General features: G+C 32.0%; 2 protein-coding genes across 2 annotated transcripts in view; one reads left to right on the top strand and one right to left on the bottom strand.

The window, feature by feature from the left end:
- LOC119828690 (protein turtle-like) overlaps positions 1-18,755 on the bottom strand; it is a gene marked incomplete at its 3' end in the record, with an annotated part of 230,084 nt that overhangs the window by 19,428 nt on the left and 191,901 nt on the right. The window contains exons 5-6 of the mRNA XM_038350930.1: positions 5,499-5,631; positions 4,343-4,551 (exon numbers count right to left, since the gene is read on the bottom strand). Coding sequence (XP_038206858.1) covers positions 4,343-4,551; positions 5,499-5,631 — 342 coding nt within the window. The remainder of the gene's footprint in view (positions 1-4,342; positions 4,552-5,498; positions 5,632-18,755) is intronic.
- LOC119828439 (collagenase-like) lies at positions 13,067-15,408 on the top strand. The gene is made up of 5 exons (XM_038350587.1): positions 13,067-13,258; positions 13,495-13,762; positions 14,214-14,303; positions 14,597-14,790; positions 15,304-15,408. Exons 1-5 carry the CDS (start codon positions 13,067-13,069, stop codon positions 15,406-15,408), a joined length of 849 nt encoding a protein of 282 aa, XP_038206515.1.

Below are 18,755 nucleotides of genomic sequence, written 5' to 3'. Positions count from 1 at the left end.
AGCTCAATTACTACAATAAAAACGATTTGGTATTATGATCATATATAACTTTGTTCTTCGTATAGGTCGATTTATTAATAAAATTAAACTTAAACATTTATTTGTTCACTTTTAAAATTTATACATAGCTTTACCATTTGTTAATGGTTTGGAAAGCAGTTTCTACATAAAAGAGCCAGTTGGAAATCTTTAGTTGAATTTAAAATGATTTAATTTGTAAATAGTGTTATGTTTATTATAGGTAGTAATAATAATTATGCCAAAGAACTGTCCTATGATTCTTAAGCGATAACATTCCATCGATTTTCCTATTCCATAAATTCATTTAGGCAATTTGAGTCAGTACATTTTTAATATTGATTTTAATTTTAGCACTACTAAACTTTTACTAATATAAGAATTCTATTGTAAAACTCCCAGAAACAGTACTGTCTGTTTGAATTAGAGTGAAAAAATCAAACTAAAAATCCTTCCCGAAAAGTCCTTATAATTTTTGTGAATGACAAATTGCGTCATGCATTATCTTCGCTAAATATCTTTCGCCTATACGGAATCGATATTTATTAGGGTTCCCCAGGTCATGTAATAATGGAAGGGCTCCCCGGAGCATAAGTTTCATGCGTTAGGAACACACAAAGTGTCCTACTTAAGATCCTTTCAAAGGATATTCAGTAAATTGCTTTTCGGATATTTTATACTTCACACTAACCTTTTAGCAATCTTTTTTATCAGGATAAAGTTTTTTATGGAGTTAAATCTTATCAATATCCCCTATATCTATTAATTATTCCCCATTTATTGTCTATAATAATAAACTGGACTGCATTTTTTCCAAAATATTCATCATTATCATAGTCATCAGCTCAAATTTGTTCCCAATGAAGGGAAGGCCTGCTGTATTCATGCCATACGCCAAACACAGGCCAAGTGCGGGTAGACAGATATCACATGTAGAAATCGTCGAATGTTTTAATCATCGGCTGATTGATTGATTTGATTGATTTTGTTTTCCTACACCGTTGAGAGCAATGATGATGAAATAATGTGCGGGTAAAATAAAAACAATATTTATTTCTAGCACGCTAGTGGTAGTGTTAAAATTGTTATTAATAATAAATATGATGATAATATCTGTCTAATATTGAAAACATGTAAATAAATATTATATGTAATCAATTTTATTTTCAAATACTGCGACCGGCAATGACTGTCCGATAAGAATTGTTATTTTTAGATAATTCGCTTAATAAAATACCATTGTATACCAGATATCCAGATATCCAGTATCTTTGACACAAAAACACAAAATTTTGCGAATATACAATTTGTAAGACCAAGTTCGCTTGGCACCAATCCAAAAAGGCGAGATTAAGCGAGCTGTGGAAAAATAGACGTTTTTGGAAAAAAAAAATTCATGTTGTATAATTGTTTTTTTGTAGTTCCTCTGCGGTTCATGCCGACATAAATCAATATTTTGTTTGTTTTTGTCGTTCATAATGAAGAAAATCGAAAAGGGCGTCAAATCTCTCATACTATTTAATTATTTAGTCTTCTAATAAATGTGGGAATAATTCAAGCTCGCAAATTCTCTTATATTGCTTAATGTTAATAAAACGTAACTATGATATTATGACTATAAAAACTCAATGGATTTCGTGTATATTTTTTACGTACAATTAGTTTGTATGTCATGATTTAGGAACATCTATCCTTGTTTGGTTTGTTTTATTTTAGATAAAACAATATAATAGCTACTTTATGGTAATCCTTAACAATAAAAGAAATATAATTTTATAGCACCCATACTACAAAAAGTTTAACAGGCATGACTCAGAGTCTAAAGATTCTAACAATTTTCTTCTTTAGTTAGACTAAATAAACTTTCAATTAGCAAATAAATGACGTTATATTAAGCACGAAATTTAAGTGTCATTAACATTAAAGTGTCTCATTGACTCCCGCTTAATGTTCGCTCCACAATCTTAAGCCTTTGAAATAATAAAATATTACTCACAAAACGATTATGAAGTCGCAAAAGCTGTACTAAAAGCGCATTATTTTCAAGACTAGCTATTTATTATAAGCTCTTTGCTGATGTAATAATGGTCTTATTTGCTTGAAAGGGAGTTTTTTGTTCTTTCCCTTTGTGATGCTGTATGTGACTTTAAATAATCTTATTCTGAATATATTTCAAATGTTACTAGCTTAAATAAAAGACGTAGAGTTGTATGCGAAGAATACGGGGTAATTTTAAAATTTGTGTCGGTTAAAAATATTTTTTGGCGTGACCTAATTTGGACAGAAATATTTCCTGTTCCTGCACTACACAAAGAGATAGAATTGTAATTTGTAAAAGTAAAATCCCTCAATTTATAATATGTACTTGTTTCATAATAACCTGAACTTTTATGTGCTGAAGTTTTGAAATAGTTATTACAAATAAATGATATAAAAGCAAAGACGGATTCAATTTAATTTAATTGTTAAGTTTTTATTTTGATATCAAATGGTTATAGACAGTGATACTCATTAAAGAAATAAAGGATTCGAACAAAAAAGACAAAATAAAAACTAAAACATTCAAAACATAAATACTTTAATTTTTATCAACTATCCGAGCACGAAGATATTTTTATTATAAAATATCAGTGTTCTAGGTGATAAAAAGTATAGATAAACTCGGAAAAACCAGAAAAAACAACAGTTAGTCGGTATTATGGATTTACTTGCATTAATCACTATACTTGTTATCGTCATTGGAAATACGCGATAGAGATATAATTATTATTTATCATTTTTATAAGCAAATATATTTACTTTGAAATATTATCTATCCATAATAGCAAATAATCAAATTAAATTTATTATTCTTAAATGCAAGTTAAAAACTTATAAAGAGAATATGTAAGATAGTCTAGTTTACTACGGGTTACCGTAATTATCATATGTATGTATTACACACCTATACCTACACACCACGTTTTTATTTTGTGCCACTGTCGCTTGTAATGATCGAAGATTGCATTGTTAATGTCTCTATGTATCTGCAGTGCGATATTACTGACATCGCGATTTACCAGCTACGGTGTTCCTGAACAATTACGACATTGGGGCCTTCAAGAAAGAGCGTATATATCACTGAAAGGCCTGCAAGCACCTGTAACACCTCTAGTGTTATCAGCGTTTATGGGCGGTGGTGAACACTTAACATCAGGTAGCCCATCTGCTCCTTTGCTTGCCATAAAAAATGGATGTATTTGCTTACAGGAAGTGTTCAAATCGCAAATTATTGTATTACTTATTGTTAAAGAAACAAATCTTCCATCAAATCATTTTATTTGAATTTACGTGTCATAATTATATAAATAATGTTACACCACTCTCGAATCAACATTACGTGTGAGTTTATTGTGATATGATGATTGATTATTATTATCCAATAGTATAAAAATTAGTAGTATTTACAGATTACAGAATAACAGATTATTCTGATAATAGATAAACCCAGTAGCTTGTCGTGTAATAAAATATTTATTATGTCTTAGTTATTTTATTGCACTTGAATGTGATTCTAATATTATTTATTATTCTAATAACTTCTATAGTATGTTGTGGATTGATAAATATTGCAGATATTAAAAAAAACAATTATACGTTATTAAAGTGCTTACGACTCTTTGAATTAAATTACCAAGAAGAATATTATGGTTTTGAGTAAATAAAAACATGAATAATTTCAGTAGCAGTTCTCAGAATAATTTTTAGGTACCTAATATTAAAGCCTTTTCTATTGGAAAATATTAATAACGGACCAAATGGTTACCTTATTTTATCTTCTATTGTGTCGCACTTTTCAAATATGAGTAGGAATATAATAAGAAATAAACATAATATTATAATATTATGTCTAAGCCAAATTGTAGAAAACCAGTGCTTCAAATTGCTCGTTATTTGCATAAGGTTCACATGAGTAATATATCTCTGTAAAATGCAATTTTATCTTTCTATTTGATATATGGCCTTATAATGTTGGCTATAAAGATATCACGCTAGCGTAAAATATAACGTGACTTGCTACCTAATGGATAGAGATTAGAATTTAGCCACTGGCTAGTCAGAGGAACAAAGTCATGTGAGGTCCAGTCCCCGTAGGCTTATAGTATCTTTAGCTGGGACCAAATCAAGAAAAAGAAAGAAAAGGAAATTTATATATAATCTAGTAGATTAAAATAAGTAATAAAAGATGATAATATGTACAACAAGATGGACATTGCTATTTATCACTGACTATAAAATAAGACGAACAGATCCTTACAGAGAATAAACTGAAAGATTAACTCACCAATAACAGTAAGGTTTATTCTAGAATTTCTCGTCTGTGCTTGTTTGAAGTCAACCCGGCACCTATAGAGGCCTTGGTCGGTTGGTCTCACGCGGTCTACTCCCAGCTCGGCTGGTCTTCTCTCAGGTAGAAAATATGCTCTAGATGCGAATACACTTTCATCTGACCATCTCTCCGCTATACCGAAGTCTTTTTCTCTTGCGTCCACGCTGTGAAATTCATATATTATTAAAGCACAATACAATTACTGGAATATAAGTTTCGCAATGAAATAAGTCCGTTTTTGGTGTGTCACTTTTTATAACCCAATTACATTTGAATCCCAAATCCCATTTACGGTTAGTAATCATTTGCCTTCAGTTACTCACCATCGGGTAATCTGACACGACATTTGCTTTTCCCTGAATAAAAAATGTGTATTCCAAATACACAAAATGATGAAAATGACATACCAAAGGGCTTATCTCTGGCATTACGTTAGATTACCAGTCAAAGACCGCTTCAAACCTTTACTCGGCGAGTGTTCGAATTATATTGTGAGTTTAGCTTAAAGTAATGCTTTAATCTATTATGGTTCGATTTTGTGTTGAGTTACATAAAAATGATTTCAAATAATTTACAAGTTTCGGTTCATATAAAAAATTATGCCCCATAATTTTACTTACTACATAGTAAATCACATATCAGTAATAGCAGTAAGATTAGCGACTTTCCAATCTTTTGATTATGACACTAAAACTGCAAAAGTATTATCAAAAGCGTCGTAATCCGTGTTATCTTGTGGGTGATGTTTAATATAATAATTGTTTGTTAATCTACAATAGATGCGTATTCACGACAACATTACAATTTGTTCCAGTGTGATAATATATAATGACTGTGAGAATTTCTATGAATTTTTGTGAGAAAATTCAAAGCGATTTGTGGAAAGTAAAAAATTTTGTTTAGATATTGACTATCCGAGTTGAATTTAAGTTAAATGAATAATGAGCAGTAGTGGCTGTAGTAGTGGCAGTGCTCAGGACTTTGGACAATCAAATACTCGGAGGTATTATAAAGCCAGGCGAGCGTACAAGAAATAAATTGATCTATTAATTTGTAGGAGAAAAAACTTAGTAAACATCGTAGTGAAACCTGCTTGTCCGAGGATAGTTACCTGTATATGGGCGTGCCCAAGTCTTCCCTATACCATAGCACCAATAGGACTGCATCATCTTCGTCTTCTGTCGCGATGTCGCAGGGTAGGTACACTGGCTCGCCCGCTACCGCCACCATGTGTGATATAGGCCCTGTAAATAAAGAATAATTTGTTGGTAATAATATTGCTTTAACGAATAAATAGCAGCAGCAGTGTGTAAAGGAGAAACTACAATATGTACCTTTTACAGTATTTTAAAGAAATATGGACCTTATTTATTAAAGATAAACGAGTTCCAGATATGTGTGGTTCATAAAATAATAAATTTGTGGTTAATTTATATTTAAATGATTAATAATCTTATTATTATATAATCTTCTTTCAATAGAAGCTGATTTACGGAACCTGGAGGCTGTCAATTGGCAAGAAAATGCGCGCGATCGCGAGAAATGGCGTAAACTCGTCTCGGAAGCCAAGATTATGGGTCGAGGAACTAATTAATCAATCAATAATTCTCTCCTGTTTTTGGTTTTATTAAATGAAGTGGTCCTTATATAAAAAAAATAAATAAAATGTTAACACTTCTTACTAACTTTTATCTTAACCTTTTCATGATTTTAAAAACCGTATTCACCGACAGCGTTGAGAAACGGACCCACGTGAAATAACGTATTTCCATCCCCTGAGCTGCTATGAAAATATTTGTACGCGGAAAAGCAAACACCCGGACGGGTAGAATGGCCCGGATATACCCGGGTTGTCCGGTTCCTTGGATCCGGTTGCATTGAGACAATAACGAAAAGCGCACTGCATTCTCTGACAATTGGTCTATTCATTCGATTCAAGTTGCAGCTTGTAGAAATTTTTCTATTTAAAGCTATCCAAGGAACATTTTACGTCTATAGATACTTAATGAATATGTCAGTTATTGGTTTGTTGAATCATTTTATTCCAGCTGTTACGTAAAACTTATATGGTGCATTTTGTCTACCTTTGTAATACTGTAATAAGACAAAAAATATATCCATTATTCGTTTCTAAATGACAAAGGGAAAACTTATTAAATATTTTTGCATACATAAAGGGGAAAAGTATTTTAAAGTCAGCTTTACTTAAATAAATCAGTCTCTTCATGTTTTTCCCATAAAATTATAAGAAAGATTAAACAAACAACCGAACAAGATTAATGATATACTTTATCAATCAAACGTATGTTTATCAGATTCCACCACGCTGTCTGTAACCCGCTAGCTAGCTATCACCTACATCGACAATTACATAACCTCTGGAGCTACGTTCAGCGGTGGATATACGAAACTGCGGAAATGCTATTAATTTCCGAATGTCGAGTTGGCTGTCTGTATCCTTGGATATTCTAGTTTATTTTGCTATTCGAATACTGTTGCTTCGTAGCTCGGTTCTTCATTTTATGCGCAAAATTAAATGCAACTTAGAGCGTGGATTTCTCAGTCGGTTTCATTCTAGAAAGATCTGTTTATAAACTATCTGAGTTTCTGTTTTCCACCTGTTCTTGTTTAGTCCTCGAATGGGATACATTTCTAAATGATAATCCTCTTATAAGACAGGATTCTTCTTATTAAATATATGGCCCTGCTCCTAAACTAAAGACACTAACTTACGTATCGAGGCATTATAAATAAACTGTAATAACTTGTGATAAAAATGTATTACGAAGCAATGAAATAAGACACAACAATGACTGTATATCTATTTCATAATTCGGTTTAATTATTTAATCTGTAATATAAAGGGTTTATACACTACACATTAACAATATTCGCATACATTTCGTTTCCAGTTGGAACTGTCCTATAACATCCATTAGCACTCAACCGGATTGTGGTATTGTCCACCGTTTCCTCTGCATTAGTCCAATTGCATAACCAAATACGCAAAAAAGCTTTATGACCGATTTCAGATTTTATTTGCTTGTGCGCTCCAAATACAAACTACGACCTCTAGCAATAAGAATCGAATTTGCTTGACAAACGATCTAACATTTGGAGGATGCTAGGACATCATTTGAATAATTAAAAAGGGACTTTATCTATTTATTCAGTTCTCTCAAGCAGAGTTGCAATTGTGCCAATTTTGAACGCCGAGTGTACTTAGCGACTTGGCTAAAATTTATGTTGAAGGGCTTTTCCGATTTTGTGAGAAGGAATGGTGTAATATAAAATTTGGCGGATTTTATGGATTTCTTGATTGATTTTTACTTTTGAATTGTTCATAACTTTTAAGTTTGATACATGTGAGGGAGTGTTTATACTCGTTTAAATATAAGCATAAATTAGTAACAATCACAGATAACATAGTACTATTAGTAGTTAGTTATGCGTATTTGTTGAAAATGAAAAAAAAAAACTGTGTTTTATAAATAGTTACATAGTGCTCATTCTTAAAATATTTACGAACATAAAACAGTAACCTGATTCTAATCTTACCTCATTTTCTATTTCATGGTATAAACATACTCTCAAAAAATCATTGTCAACAATTTCAATTCATGTAGAAGCATATAAAAAATTGCAGCACTTTTATTTTAGCATTTAATCATTCTCGAGTTCCGTGAAAAAAATTCCATTTCGCTTTGTATTCTAACACGAGGTGGCTTTGTCATTTTTTTTAATACAACGTGTATCGATTTGATCCACGCTCCACAGTGAAGTTATTTGAAATCCTATATCCTTTGAATATCCAAATGAAATATTAATTGCTATTCACTCACCTTGACTGCACTTGAAATGTGAAAGTTTATATGAGCTGTCCACTTAACTCAGTATATTAAATATTGTAATTAAACAGCCGACAATCATAATTAATGGGCCTCTCCATTTTTTTTTGTTTCGTTCGAATTCTGCAGCCACATATTTTTTTTAAATGTGTAAAATGTAAGCTGCCAGTCTGAAATGCGAAAATTTTCTTCAAAAGAGGTTGTATTGTAAATAATATAATTAAACACTTTTTAATTAATCTTTATCTATTTAAATAATAAATTATGTTTTAATAAATTATCTCTGAACCGATGCAGAGGTTTGTACTAAAATGGAATATTTCTAACGTAGTCTTACAAACAAAACTAATCTCAGTTGCAATTTAAAAATAGTAGCGTTAAAAATGACATTTGTGTTGATTTATTTTTTGCATATTATCATTTTTTTATATTAAATATTAATAATATGTGTAACTTTTTAGGATAAAAATTAAATGCTGTATACAGTTTGCATCAAAATTGTCTATACCACTCTAAATAGTCTATATTACTAATATAATATATAGATGTTACTAATTTATTTACGCTCGAATTCTACGAATCTCCGAGTGCCATCAATTCGTCATCATCGATTATGTGATGCTGTCGTGTATAGCTAACGTCACTCACATATTATAGTTTCAAAACTACCCTCCATGATAGAAAAGTTTTGAACCGTAGTATATACCCGTAATATGTATAGTCTATGGTTTTGACCTCGTAGGGCATAGATTTTACACTTATATACACGTATAGTCTGTGGTATATGTATATAGGTGGTTGCTATCTGTAAGTGACAGATATGTTATAATTAGTGAATATTTTATCAAATGAATACGATCTTCTCAGACAGAAGGGAGTGTATTGAACTTTCGCTCATCTGTTTGTACTCCCAGGTATGTCCTGAATTTTCTAGCATGAGTCACTTGTAAAAATCTACGGATAAAGTAAGATATATATTTATATACCCTACTAATATTTATAGATTTTCTATTATAACTTATGTAATACTCTCCAAGTTTTCAAGGACGGTGGTGATCGCTTATTATCATGCGAAACACCAGTTCAATTGCCCGCTATTACAAAAATATAGGTAAATAAAAAAAATTCGCAGAGCTGAAGAATTTAAAATTTTCACCCGGTTTTCAAAACTTATCGTGCCAAAGACATTGAATACGCCCAAAATAATTTACAACAGGACCAGCGTCGCACTGTATCATACGAAATCTTCGGGGAAATCTCTCCTTGTCTCATACATCGTATGATTTACGCGCTCTTGTTTTATGTTTGTGCAAAGACAAATCATAAACACGTTGCTTATTGCTTTTTTCTACAAACGGCATATTTTTACATGACACGGTTAGCATGAATTCCTCAATAATATATGTGTGGTTCTGATTTCTTGTCACAAGTTATTACAATTTTTTTTTTATAAAATCCGCAAATATCAAAAGATAATTATAATAAAACTATAAAGATTATAAGCATAGCTTTTATTATGTGGCTACATAAAACTGTGCGTTAGGATTCAAAATGTTATCTACAAACCTTTATATAGGTCAGTTCAAAGAAAACTTAACGCAATATATTTTATTCCTTTGTTCCTTGCCTTTTCATGAAATAAGAATAAATTTTGAAACATGAATAATTTAGATTGAATTTCAAGTAATTTTTACATTACCAGGGTCTATTGTCTATCAGGGTATATTATATTATTATTGAATTATTTTATTATTATTAACAATTGAAATTGAAAGAAAATTAGAAGTGGAATAAGCAGCAATATTTAAAAATAGAAGAAAAATATTTTTAACACTTACTTTAATCAAATCTAATTTTAACTTACAACCGTTTGTTATACGTGATTATACTGTGGATATACCGAACTGTAAGTCAATATATAATTCAAATGTAACAAAGGATAATCGTAAATAATTTTAATATCAACGCAATCGCTCGTGGCGACTGTAGCTTTGCTTTGTAAAGTTTTATTGCAATCAAGTTAGAGTCAAAATTGTCAGTATCTTAAATTAGTGATAAGATATTTCAAGTATTTCAATTATTCAGTCTACAAGCTCATAAGTATGGAAGCTTGCCATGAAGTGTTTTTCAGTGTCTAAATAGTACATACGCTATTTCAAGGTGGTTTTACTTCGATAAGTATGAGCGAGAGTATGAGCAGTTTCCATAGAAATGTACTTTTCACCTTGAGGCATACTCTGTAGAAGAATAAAACGAGACTGTAGTTTATTTTGATTTCAGTATACACGACTGATCGTGTATAATATGTGAATAACAATGATTTTTTAAGTGCAGTTCAGGAGAGATCGTGGACGAATAGATAAAAAAACAAACAGTGAGTGAAAAAATTATTTATTTTGAAATGTAAAAACGAAAAAAGCTCAGTTCATGAATTTTCACTTCTTAATTTAAAATATGTAATGCGTTGCAAATTAATTTATTCTCCAGTTTCAAAGAAGAGCGTCGCAAAGTTATCGAAGTCGTCCGAATCCGATTTTCTGTGCTGTTTTCAAATAAATAACGAAAAGGCAAGTCTTTATAAAGGGCGTAATAAAGTATTTGAATTTCAAAGGATTTGCGCTTACTTTAGTTTCTGACGACTAGTCTGTGTAAAGTTCCCAGAATCATGACAAAACCAGAGAAATACGAATCGGATAATTAACAAAATATTCATAGCAAGTAAAATAATGATTTCTTCGAATGATTATTCGTGAATCACATAGGTAACGACACAATAACAATGGAAGAAGGATAATATGATAACAGAACACGTGTTACGTTTTAACAATTAGAGGGCTAATAGTAGTAGCAGCGTTCCTAACAGTGACTGGCTAAACAGCTTGCTAGCTTCACTAGCTCTTGATAACCATAATGAAATCTATTATATTGTCTACAAGGACCATATTGCCATAGCGAGTGTGTGAATTCGATAGCGCGTAAATTGCTGGACGGATCCCCGCTGCATTCGGAGATTATCCATATATTGTTTGTGAATTCTTTTAGAAACGAATTATTTTAGTAGAACAATAATATTTCATCATGTCGACGAATAGACAATTTTTTTTTAAGTTTTTGTTAGATTACTTTTAGGAAATATTCGCTTATTGGCATATGGAATTAACAAATATGCAGGTACAAGTTAAATTTTATTAGTGAACTTTTTCAATACTAATCAGAGAGAACAAACTAGAACTAAAAATAGATTATGTTTTTCATTTAATTAGAGCCATTTCAGTTCATATTCTATCTTCGATTTATATTCTAAAAAGAGTTTAAATTATGAGATATAAAATAATTTTTTTTATATTTTAAAGCTTAGAATACATTGGATTTGTGTTTATAATATGAGACGTTTTTCATTAGGTAGCCAGGAGTGTGATTGTATCCCACCGGATAAAAAGCAGTGAGTATCTTTTTAATTAAAAATTAATCGCCAAAAGTGTTGCTAAGGAATAAATAAAAGCATTCGAGAATGCTAAATCAATTGGGTATTTTTTAAGGTTTTTATTAAGGTACAAGGGTGGTCCATACGGACATAAACATACCACGGGCAAGTCGGGGCAAACCGCTAGTTATTAATATAATTTCAGCTCATATAACTATAATAATATCGATTTTAATTATGTCTCTTTTCTTGCGATGATGGAGAAGAATCCCGAATGTAGGCATTCTTAAGGTACTTTTGTACGATTACTGAGATGGGATGAAACATACGCAGTGGAGACTGATATTATATTCTATCTTATTGTTTCGATAATAATATTTTTTGACAGGCATTATTTAGTTTTAGGCAACAATAACGTGTCTTAGATATGTATTATGTTATTTACATACAACGACAGGTTGCTGTACTGTTATTTGTATGTTTTCATTCTAATCCGACTTCCAAAAAATAATAGGGAGGAGTTTTTGTTCGTGTATATGTATCTTTTTTGTGGACCATATTTTCGTCAACGGAGAACCGATTTAAGAAATTTTTGTTTAATTCGAAAGAGTATGATCCGGAGGAATGATAACGGGAGTATATTCCGGAGGTATGATAACGGGACCACCGTTATCATCAAATCAGGATCTGATTATGGACGCTCAGGGAAATCGAGGAAAAATCAATAAAACAAATGAGTGAATTAAATTTTAGAAGTAAATATTCCACTTTCCGGTTTCCGATTACGCTCAAGTTTTGCATACATATGTAGGTAACTTTTTTTGTATGTTATAATCTGGTATTACAGAACTGATGTGCTGATGGAGTCAGGAGGTATAAAATGGAATTCCTGAATGGCGAATAGCAAATATACGAAATATTGTAAATGGATTATTAATAATATATCGTGTATATACAAAAATCCATTGTATCCTTGCTGCTGCCCCTTCGATCGCTGCTACGACTGCAATTAGATATATTGGTAGCGATTTTATTAATTGAAATAATTTATTTTTCAAATATGAGTGGTTTTGAAGTCGATTCAATTTTATTTTGTCTAGCTGTTGACCCGACGCGTACACATCGCGTGAGTAAAAATCTTTTATCAATGTACGATAATAACATTTAAGTATGATTTACTGATTAAACAATTGAAAATTAATCAACAATATAAAAAAAAACACCGCAGTTATAAATAAAATTGATTAGATTAACACGATTATAAAATTATTACTAATATGTATACACGATTTGATTTCCTGCACGCTGTGATAAATCATCCAACGTAGTACCTAGGAGTGATAAGCATTTTAGTATAAATCAAGATGAAAATGCTTGTTTCACCAAACGCCGTATCCAGTATCAACAATGAAGGTGTTAGTGGTGCTTGCAGGATTCCTAGCCGTGGCTATGGCCAGAGTGCCGATCACTGTGGATTACCACCATGAAATTGGTATTCCTGAGGCACAGAGAATCAAACAAGCAGAACAGGCACTGGACTTCGATGGATCCAGAATTGTTGGGGGCTCTGCTGCAGCTCTTGGTGCTTATCCTTATATAGTAAGTTATTATTTAATACTGTTCCTATATTTGACATTATTATTCTAGAGGAAACAATAGTTACTTATTGTATTTTTAAGTCAGAACTTCAGGCAGATCTGGTCTATTTTTTATGACTATATTACTTTACTTTACTACTAAACGACCTGAATACCTGTAATAGGAACAGGTCTCTTGTCATCTATAATTGGTTGCATTATTAGATTAAGTACTGATTTATATGACTTTCGTTTCAGGGAGGTCTCGTAATCACACTAACAACCGGATCTACCTCCGTTTGTGGTTCATCTCTGTTAAACAACCGAAGACTCGTTACAGCAGCTCATTGCTGGAGGACTGTTTCTGCACAAGCCAGACAATTTACAGTTGTCCTTGGCTCTACCCTTCTTTTCTCCGGTGGTACCCGCATCGCTACCTCAGATGTAGAAATGCATGCAAGCTATAATATGATCACTCTTAGCAACGATATTGCTATTATCAGTATTAGCACTGTCACCTTCTCAAGTGAGTTACAAGTCATTTTAATATAGTCCAAGAAACTTAATGTTCTAATATTGTTTATTTTTTAACTTCTGTTGATGATGGTTATAAATTTATATCTAAATTCAATTCTTCGCTTGTTTTATCATCACCAATATAACAAATCTTCAATATCATTTTTAGTTTTATGGCATTGAAATGCTTTAAGAGAATAAATAAGACATTTTTAAAGAATAGAAAAAAGTCGACCACGAGGCGCGATTCAAACCTACGCTACGGTGCTACTTACCGGTTTGGTAAAAAGACGCGGGTTCGAAAACCGCTTCGTTTATGATATTTTCTATTCTTTAAAAATTACTCAAATTATCAAGTAAATTTTTTCCTTGCGCCATACAAATATACCTAAATTGAACATGTGCAATATCTCTTCCTAATATTATACGTCATATTTATGCAAAATTTCTCATAATTTAAGATACCATTCAACCAATCGCCCTGGCGTCCGGCAACAACGACTATGCCGGCACATGGGCCAATGCTGCAGGTTTTGGAAGAACCAGTGACAGTAAGTAAAATGTACCTTCATTTTACGCCTTAAACATCAACACAGGTATGCAGTATGTAATAAATAACCTTACACCTTGCGCTATGTTTAAAGTGTTAAAATTTAAAACTTCATTGGAATAGCGGACAATCGATTTGATGGTCAAAAAATTGTTGTTTTCTTAAAGTTATCAAGTTCATTCATTCATTCATTATTATTAATGAGAAAATGCAAATTAAAAAAGAACTCACTAACGCTTCATGCATATATTTGGCGTATGACCTATAAAGCAGTTAAAAAACTTTATATTTTAGGTGCTGGCATTTCAAGCAGCGCTTTCTTGAGCCACGTCTCCCTCCGTGTGATCACAAACGCTGAGTGCAGAAACACCTTCGGTGCCACCATCCTTGACTCAACTCTTTGCACAAGTGGTGAAAACGGTCGAAGCACTTGCGGCGGTGACTCTGGTGGTCCTCTTGCAATCGGGTCAGCCACGTCTGGTACCTTGGTAAGCTCATCTTCTATTGATTTATATTTTAAATGGGAATAAAAGGAAGACACAAACTTGCAAATAAAAGCCTTTTTTGAAGTCGGTTGAAAATAATGATATTTATATACCAAGAACTTATTTCAATGACACTAGAATAAACCGGCTCATATATTAATTCTGGTCGCTTTTCGTTCATCGTATTTATCACGAAATGCATAACAGTGTTTAGTTCTTAAAGTTTGTAAACTAAGACTGATCGGTCGCTTAAATAGCTTTCCTAATCCTACTAATATTATAAATGCGAAAGTTTGTAAGGATGTGTGTGCGTTTGTTGCTCTTTCACGCAAAAACTATTGAACCAATTGTAATGAAATTTGGTACGTAGACAGCTGGACAACTGGAATAACATATAGGCAACTTTTCATCCCGATATTCCTATGGGATACGGACTTACGCGAGTGAAACCGTGGGTCGCAGCTAATAATACATATTTTAGAGAAATTTTGGAAAGTATTTAATGTCTCTTCCCAGATTGGTGTAACATCATTCGGCGCTGCTTCTGGTTGCACGCGTGGTTTTCCAGCTGGTTTCGCCAGAGTTACATCATTCAACTCCTGGTTGAGCGCTCGTCTGTAATCGTCTTTAATATATATTTAATTATCACTTTTGTAAATAAATAATATAAATATTACTTTCTTTCTGTGTTGTTTGTAATACTTACTCCTAAATAAAAATACACCCTTTTACTATAAAATGATCGTTAATCGATTTCGTTTTAGTGGGTGTGTGAGTGTGTCTATCATTGGCGTCATCTTTGTTAAATATATTACCTCAACTCCCTCAATATGATTGCAAATAAAAGGTCTAGGAATACTATAAAATATATGTTCAAATCTAAGTTAATTTTTTGCTTAAGTAAATTACTTGTGTTATAAAATTAATGTTTATGAAGATTTATTCAGCAAGCCTACCAAGGTTTTATCTATGTGAAAAAGTATAGTATGCGGAGACTAAATTTGTTAGTTATCATAAAAGTGAAGGTGATAAAAATTGTTCATTAAAAATAGCTCCAATCTTGGTAGATTTGAGAAACAGTGGATTGGGGAAACAGTGGTCTGTTTCCCCCCATATTTTGAGTATAACATGATATATATCATCATATTTTTAACCGATGTCCCCCAAAAGCGAAGGAGATTCTGTAATTCGAATATAATTTTTTCATTCATAAAGTATTATTTGGATATTAATTTGAATTTTTGGTATAAGAAGTAGAAACCCCAGACAAAAAATATAAGAAACTTATATAATTATAAGAAGCTTGCTTTTAGCAGAAATGCAATATTTATATTTAGTTCTTATTTTTCGCATTGTATTTTTTAACTTCTACAGAAATGTATAAGCTATTATTAATCACAACTCAATTTAGTGAGAGGTTCCTTAAGCGAAATATGGAGTGAAACGACTTCCCCGGTATTTGCTAAGTAGGTAAAAATCAATCTGAGTTTTATGAATGACTAATTTTCAATTGTGTTATGAAATATTGCCGGTGGGATTTAAGGAAGAAATTTGAATAATTGTAATATTGCTTTTAAGGAAAACACATTGATTCTACAGAATGTTATACTATACAGATATGAATTCATTTATGTTAAAATATAAAAGTGATGCCCCGTGTCCCCTACTGGGATATGGGGTAGATGATATACATCTGTTTCAGTGATCGATTTTCTTTATAGACAAGTTTGTGATCAGCCTTCTCTGTCCTGCCAGACCCTGCAGTTTTTTTTTCGTGCGTCCCCACCGTGAATCGAACCCAGGACCTCTCGGTTCTACGCCCACACGTTATCTATTGAGTCAAGGAAACGGACACGTTAAAATTTAATGTCACATTATGATTGTTTATACAAATAAAATAATATTGATATAGAGGATATCTATCACTTAATCACTAGCATGTTATAAAACAAAGTCAAAAACTACTTCACCGATATACATAACTTTGCTCTCTGGTTATTTTTATTTTGGATGACAACATAAACTCAGTTTTGTGAATATAATTTGACATTCTTATCATTTAAAGGAAAGTTTATCATGAAGCTTCGTCCAGTTTGACCTAGATTTAAAAACAATACGGCGTTGGGTCACGGGTTTGCTAGTGAGTTAGTTGCGCCGTGGAACACTATTTCAAAAACCATGATTTTCACTAATGAATTACAAACCACTCTTTGGCTCTTTTTTCTTATTAGGAGTCGCAAAATGGCCTTATTAATTTTTTTTATTTATTTATTCTTTATTGCACACTATGACACTTTTGAAAAAAGAAAAAAAAGAAATAAAATTTAAAAAAAACTAGTATGCAAATGGCGGTCTTATGGCTAAAAGTAATCTTTACCAGGCAACCCTTTGGTAAAGGACAAAATATTAACAACAAAATATTAAAACGCACATAGGCAGGCAGTCTATTGGAAAATTAATAAAAACAAATAAAAAAATAAATAAATTAACATTAATAAAAAGTAACAAAATATAAACTACTTACAAGAAGTTTAATAGCAATACACGTAGACATATATATATATATATATATATATATAAAATGTAAAATACATTAAAAATACTATACCATATACATAATTAAATAGATAAATAATGATCTTTAAGCATTCCTTTAAATATACGTAATGTTTGAGCGTTACGGATCCTTTCTGCATTCCACAAACGGATTGCCGATACGGTGAACGAAGAGCTATAAATTTTTGTACTTTGAGTTGGAAAACGAGGCAGAAAACTATTAGATGACCTTAATGTATAGGACTCCGAAGCAAGGTATTGAAAATTAGATTTTAAGTATTTAGGTGTGTTTGGATTGAATAGAATAGATAAAAGCAGATGAAGAGTGTGAGCATTCGGCGTTGACGATTTGGCAACCACTTGAGCTTTTTCCGAAATTCTGACACATGGTCAAATTTTCGTAACTCAAAAATAAGTCCGATGCAAATGTTTTGCAATCGCTCAAGTTTGTTGAGCTGGTCTTCACTAAGATTCGTATAACAAGAATCCGCATAGTCTAGAAGGGGTAGCAGGAGAGATTGTACAAGCATAACTTTGGTGGGTATGGGCAAGAAATGGCTTAAACGCTTTAAACTGCTAGCAAGCTTTAAACTGCTAATATTCTTTTGCTAACAGTTTTCACTTGTGAGACCCATGACAAAATCTCATCAAAAGTTATCGTTATATATAGGCCTTATAAATAAGCAAGCAATCAAATTTTGTAATGAGCATAAGCTTAGATTAGACAGAAATATGACGCATAAACGATAAATAAACATGGTATAATTGAGGTACCAAATATTATTCTGGTACGTAAATTTTCTGAGTGGGGTAATCTTCACATACCCTTGGCGCCAGGGGAAAGACTCGTGGGCTATGTCGGATTTGGACGGACTAAAACCCCACTGTGTTCCGTCGAGCTGCTTTAGTGAAAGAATTGCTATAATTACTATAAGCGATAACCGAAAACCCGGAAAGTCGGTGCCAACCGAGCCAAGTAGGTAGTAGATAGGTATGAAGTAAGTTACTACTTGTGACACAATGTAGTAAGGAGGTGCTCATTGTAATTATTTTATTTTTTGCTTTTGAGTGGTTTTGAAGCCTGTTCAATTTTGGCTAAATAGTAAAAAAAAAGGTACACAAATATTAATTTAAATATCGATCAAAATTACCGCTGCTAATTGACAGTAAATACTGTATTATAATTGTAATTGTACTGTACAATTAATGTCGTTACTGTTAGTCATTCGACATGTAGCAGGATCTGTAGCTACTACTTCTTTTCATCAATCTGTTTTTTCTTTTAGACGTAGCGTTTGCATGACGGTAATCCATCTAAATGTCATTTATATAAGGATGATTTTATAGCAGATAACAAAACATCAAGCTGCTTCGAGCTGTTCGGTATCGAGAAGGTTCCTCGCTGGAAGCCA

This window comes from Zerene cesonia, chromosome 8, assembly GCF_012273895.1.
Source record: "Zerene cesonia ecotype Mississippi chromosome 8, Zerene_cesonia_1.1, whole genome shotgun sequence".
Classification (NCBI taxonomy): domain Eukaryota; kingdom Metazoa; phylum Arthropoda; class Insecta; order Lepidoptera; family Pieridae; genus Zerene; species Zerene cesonia.
The sequence above is the reverse complement of the archived record's forward strand: the minus strand, read 5'-3'. Positions and strand labels throughout refer to the sequence as shown.

Bases quoted from the DNA above. Each gene is read 5' to 3' on its own strand.
- LOC119828439 (XM_038350587.1), top strand. From the start codon at position 13,067: ATGAAGGTGTTAGTGGTGCTTGCAGGATTCCTAGCCGTGGCTATGGCC. The intron at 13,259-13,494 runs GTAAGTTATTAT...CTTTCGTTTCAG, and splicing joins TTGGTGCTTATCCTTATATA to GGAGGTCTCGTAATCACACT. The intron at 13,763-14,213 runs GTGAGTTACAAG...TCATAATTTAAG, and splicing joins TAGCACTGTCACCTTCTCAA to ATACCATTCAACCAATCGCC.